This window comes from Cherax quadricarinatus, chromosome 53 (assembly GCF_038502225.1).
Source record: "Cherax quadricarinatus isolate ZL_2023a chromosome 53, ASM3850222v1, whole genome shotgun sequence".
Taxonomy (NCBI): Eukaryota; Metazoa; Arthropoda; class Malacostraca; order Decapoda; family Parastacidae; genus Cherax; species Cherax quadricarinatus.
This window is the reverse complement of record NC_091344.1, coordinates 21,620,224-21,626,223: the sequence shown is the minus strand read 5'-3', so window position 1 is coordinate 21,626,223 and position 6,000 is coordinate 21,620,224. Positions and strand designations below refer to the sequence as shown.

At 38.9% G+C, this 6,000-nt stretch overlaps 1 protein-coding gene across 5 annotated transcripts in view; it reads right to left on the bottom strand.

Annotated features, from left to right (window-relative positions):
- Git (ARF GTPase-activating protein GIT1) overlaps nt 1-6,000 on the bottom strand; it is a 105,108-nt gene that overhangs the window by 46,458 nt on the left and 52,650 nt on the right. For 4 of the 5 annotated variants that reach the window (XM_070096442.1, XM_070096443.1, XM_070096446.1 and 1 more), the window contains one exon: nt 1,127-1,183. The exons of the other annotated variant lie outside the window; for it this stretch is intronic. In XM_070096442.1, coding sequence (XP_069952543.1) covers nt 1,127-1,183 — 57 coding nt within the window. The remainder of the gene's footprint in view (nt 1-1,126; nt 1,184-6,000) is intronic. 5 annotated transcript variants of the gene reach the window in all.

The following is a 6,000-nucleotide window of genomic DNA, read 5'->3' as shown; positions in this document are numbered from 1 at the left end:
ACTAAATCAAAGTGGAAATGAATGTTTTTTGAGATCTGACGTCCTGCTGTAGTGCGAGTATAATGTAACATTATTATTGATGAAGGGACTCAGCAAAAGTTGTTAGTCAGAAGCGAGTGTTAAAAGTGGGAAGAACAGCAGATTCACTTTAAGAATCAGATGGAGACATTGCTATTTGATGTGACAAGACTGGATCATAATGTCTATGCTCTTTAGTAATGGTAGCAAGAGAGCAAGTGATAATGAATGTCCGTTAATCTATAGTCTACCATGGATGAAGTGGTGTTAGGGAAAAGGGATGTGGAAGGGAAATGTACCCCACTCATGGTTAACTAGGCTCGTAAAGCAGTTTCACCTGAGTGTTTCAGTTCATCTCCCACTCGATACACTAATATACAAATTTTCTATTCAATATTTTTCCTCTTTTCAGTTATAAATACAATACACAGTAAATTAGAGAATAAAAGACAATACCATGGCTGGAACCTTACACAAATAATCCACAAAGTGGAAATGGAGACAAAATGATGCTTTGGTCCATCCTGAACCATTAGTGACTTGGTAATGGTGCAAGACTGACCAAATCATTATCTACTTTCCAGCTTCAATATGCGAGTTAATTGTGAATATTAAATTTCCCTCCTTTGCAGTTTCCTTTCCTCTACTGTAACGAGTTTGAGCTTGTTGAAGGCACTTCATATTTTTTCCACACATTCTTGGTTCCCACAGCAAGTACATGGTGAATGTGTCACTTGTACAACTCCTGAACCAGTGTGGAGAATTTATTGACAATTCATGCACTCCAACGGGAACTTTTTGACGCTTTTCACAACACATTACAGAAGTGTCTGGGGAAGGAGGTTGAAAGATTCGGAATGTAACCATACTACCTTTAAAGATGGGGAAACTCCCAAAAGGAACAAAGCATTAAAAGTAGATAGACAAAAAGGACCAGCTTCTCATTAAACCCCTACCATTAGGGCACTTTTCAAGGATGCAAGGTTCCAATCTTTCACAGTAAAAACATAATATAGTAAGGATATGATTTTCCTCCATGCAACAGAAATAAAGGATCTGCTAATATAAAAATAAAATGTGAAACTACAGGACAAGAAACAACACTAACTTTGTGCTGAGGTGATGCTGACTGGAGGTACGATCGCTCACGAATCAGTTTACGCACCTAAAGAAAGCAAGAATCACATTATCATGTAGGAAAAGAGCTACTACATGCAACCTTCATCATTAAGGAGCCAGAAGGAAGCACAGTAGTTATAATGGTGCTATCCATTACTTAGTATTTCATTTTGACTGCATTTACCTTTACTATTTCTTGTCAGTTTACACATAAAACCATTTAAACTTGCAACACTGGATAATTTGCAAACTAAATTTTTTTGTGTATGTAAAAATGTCTTGACAACCATTTTCCAACTAGACAGGTTGGTGCAAAGAAGGAAATCTCTCACCATGATCAAATGGCATATTCCTACCCATTCTTAAGAGTGCAGACCCAGAAGTGACTCATGAAAGCAATGGATGAGCAGATTGCAATTATTCAAGATTTCAAAAATTCTTTTGAAAAAGTTCCAATGAAAGACATGTGCAAACTACAATACAAAGGAAGAATTAAAGGCAAACTATTACAGCAGGTGCAGCAGACAGCATACAAAGAAAAATGTTCATACAGGAAAATGTCACCAGCAGAGTGCCACAAGGATAAGTGCTTGTCATGTTAACATTTCTAATTTATGCATTAAATGACTTGGCAGAAAAAATAAAAATCATACAAACATGTTTGCAGTTGTTAAATCCCAGTAAGAGACGAACTGAGCAAATGGAATGATAGTTGATAGAATTTAACCCTTTGAGGGTCGACAGGTCCTCTCAGAGACTCGTTCTCAGGGTCGGCCAAATTTTAATAAAATAAAAAAAAAAAAAAAAAAAAATTATATATATATATATATATATATATATATATATATATATATATATATATATATATATATATATATATATATATATATATATATATATATATATATATATATATATATATATATATATATATATATATATATATATATATATATATACACACACACACACACACACACACACACACACACACATATATATATTAATTTTTTCTTATGAAAATAGTTTTTTTTTCTAAATATAGGCTAAACAAAAAAATTTTTACCATCAATACTTACAGAGATATGGAGGCGTGAAGTTGATGAAAAAAGGGGACAATGTGGCATCTTCACCGACTGCCGTCTCACAGTATTCTTTTATTTACTTTATGTACTAATTTCTATTATTTTTTAATTTTTCTTTTTCCAAGTAACTTTTATGGCGTGTGAGACCAAGATGATCAGTATTTTGTAAGTTTTTTCTTTTTCAATACTACACAATAAGGGCGTAAACACTGTTGTCATTGTTTTCTTCATAAAAAATATTTACACAAACGATATGAAATGTTGTTTATTACTATTTTTCTATATTTTATATACACATATGCAGTCACAGGGAATGTTTCTAGAAGTTCTGCAGCCTGTGGAAGTCTTCGAAACATGGTGTCATGCACAGTGGTGTTTTACACTCCTCACACATAAAACGAGTGTCTCTGCGTTGTTGTGGGCGTTTTTTTGTATGTGCACAGATGTAACACCACTTCTGAGCCTTTTTCTTGAAAGCAGTAGCAGGCAGTTTTACCAGGAAGTGATCACCATGCTTCAGACGAGAAGGTAGTTGTTGATAATTTGGTGGGCGGTCAATTGCAGGTGTTCTTCCTTGGTACTTGAATACTCTGATGACAGAAAGAGAATTCGCCGTATTGTGGTTTGTTTCTGGTCCTCATCTTATACATATTATAAGCATTGAGCATGGAAATGTCCAGAAGATGGAAAAAGAGTTTTATGTACCACTTATAACTCTTGCGAACACAATCAGCAAACCCAATCTGCACGTCACATTTGTCCATTGAACGCATATTGAAGGTGTAATCAATCACAGCTGCAGGTTTTAAAATGGGTTCATTGCTCTCTCTCTATGCTGCCTGCCAGTGTCTGCCATTCAATTAGGGTGAACTGATGACAACAGTGTGACATCTCGTTTGTCATGCCACCGAAATGCCATGATGTCATTGGCAGCAAACGCCTGCACCTCACCTCTACGAGTGCCAGCATCAAACCTGGGCATATGTTTCCGATTTACACGCACTGTGCCACACACATCTGTCATGTTCACTCGCAAAAAATCACTGAGTGAGGGGCTTGTGTACCAGTTACCAGTATATATATGCCCCTTACCAAGGTATGGCTCTATCATTGTTCTAACCACATCACCAGAGATGCCCAATAACTTCCTGGTATTTTGCAATGTATAACTTCCAGTGTACACAATAATATCCAATACCACACCACTGTAACAATCACAAAGCATAAACAACTATATACCAAAGCGTTTCCTCTTGCTTGGTATGTACTGCTTGAAAGAGTCTTCCTTTGAACAGAATCAAAGACTCGTCAATTACAAGCTTCCTGAAGGGATAAAATTACATATTGAATTTCTCTTTCAGATGCACAAACACATGCCTAATCTTATATAACCTGTCGTTTCTGTCAGGCCTGGTTTTGTCTGAGAAGTGAAGCATACGTAACATTAGCACAAATCGATTCATTGGCATTATATCATTGAAACCTGGGGTTGCAATCAGGTGGTCTGTTGACCAGTATGATTTCACTTTGTGCTTGTACACATGTGGCATAAGCATTATTGTGGCAAAGATACATCTCAGCCACAGTTGCCTCCTTCCACTGGTGTAGACTTGATTTTAGTGAAAGTATTGTGTTTGCCATGGTGTACTCGTAGTATGTGTTGCTTTCCATGACAATACTTTCAATCAGGGGTTCGTCAAAGAATAACTCAAAACATTCCAGTTCAGTGGCTTTGTTCCCAAGTGTACAAGATGGCCGTATTCCACTTTGGCTGTCATCAAACTGGTGGGCATTTGGAACAAAACTGCTAGCTTCCTGCCAATCCCAGGTGAGGTCTGCTGGTGGGTACTGGACAATGACAGGTGGTTGTGGAGGATGTGGTTGTGGAGGATGTGGTTGTGGAGGATGTGGTTGTGGAGGATGTGGTTGTGGAGGATGTGGTTGTGGAGGATGTGGTTGTGGAGGTTGTGGTTGTGGAGGCTGGTGTGGTGGAGGCTGGTGTGGTGGAGGCTGGTGTGGTGGAGGCTGGTGTGGTGGGTAGGTGGGGGACGGTGGCCTTTGTTGTAGATCAGCTGAGGCAGTGGCGTGGGTGGCAGCGTGGGTGGCAGCATGGCCCACTGCTGGTGCCTCACAGCCGTCACCACCACTACCACCACCATGCACATTTTCCATCCCAATTGCAACACTATCATCGTCATTTTCACTGTCTGTTCCTGTTGTACAGCCACGGGATGTACTCAGAGATGTACTCCTTCCCCTTGGAATAGCATATGGCACACTACCAGAGCACATATATCGTCGTATATACTGACTCTTCACTGGGGAATATTGCACTTCACTATGACTACTGGAACTGTTTTCAAGAGCTTGTAGTTCATAATCACTATCACTATCATCACAAATGCTCACATCTGCATCTGGGATTTGGGAAAACAGGAGTTTCCTCTTTGATTCTGGTACAACTGAACGTGAACAAGATGGCCCAACACCAGAGGTGGAAGGCTGAGGGTCGTCTGGGTTTTCCTCACTATTACCGATATTATGGTCACTAGTTTCAGTCAAAACCTCACCAAAACCTTGAAACTCATCTTCACTGGCACTTCCATCTGTATTAGAACTGTCACTGGGGAACAAAAGTGTCCCAATTCGCCGAGGAGTGAGGAACTTCTTACCGCGAGGCATAGTGGACATTGTGTACTAAGATGGCATTCCCACAATGCACCACTGGGTCCCAGATTTTTTTTCTACCGCGCACACCGACCACACAGACCCATTCTCTCACATCTAGGCCTACCAGAATTTTCCCGCGAGATTTGACGCGGCTAGAATTTATGCATACTAGTACATCCAAAACCCCTGCGCGTAAGCAGGGGAAATGGAAAAAATGCGATAAAAGATCACATGAAGAATGTACATGTAGACTATGTGGTATATTAAAAGCATCAGAGAAGGGGATCCAGGAGACCTCATGCAATTTAGTCTGGATATGTTATTTAATATATTGTTGGAGGGATGATGATTTACTTTTCCTTTGGTTTTTGGAACAGATATACTGAAACATGGCATGGTATTTAAATTCTTGCAATTCCTTTTTTCAAATTAGCGAAAGAAATATGTTCCCACTCTACACCACGATCAGGAATGTTTCTATGAATTGCCACGACCCTTTAACCCTTTGACTGTTTCAGCCGTATATATACATGCACGTCTTACGAGCCAGTGTTTCGGATGTACACATACTCAATAATTCTAGCGGCTTCAAATCAAAGCAGGAGAAAGCTGGTAGGCCCACATGTGAGAGAATGGGTCTGTGTGGTCAGTGTGCACTGTGTAAAAAAAATCCTGCAGCACACAGTGCATAATGAGAAAAAACTAACTGTGTTTTTGGATTAAAATGCCGACTTTGAGGTACAGTGGACCCTCGAATTTAGTAGTGCCATTTCTGTATGCAAAACTATTTTTATCAATAAAATGTATTTTCTGTTATATTTTTGGGTGAATGGAATGGTTTAATTGGATTTACATTATTTCCTATGGGAAATATTAACAAAAAATACATTTTATAGATAATAAAAATAGTTTTGCATACAGAAATGGCACTACTAAATTCGAGGGTCCACTGTATATTTTCATATAGCATTTATGGTTGTACAGTGGAACCTCGCCTAACGAATGCATCGCATAACGTTAAATCCGCCTAGCGATACATTTTAACGCAAAAAATTTGCCTTGGCTAGCGCTAAAAAACTCCCTCAACACAGTTCGTTCGAGACGCTTC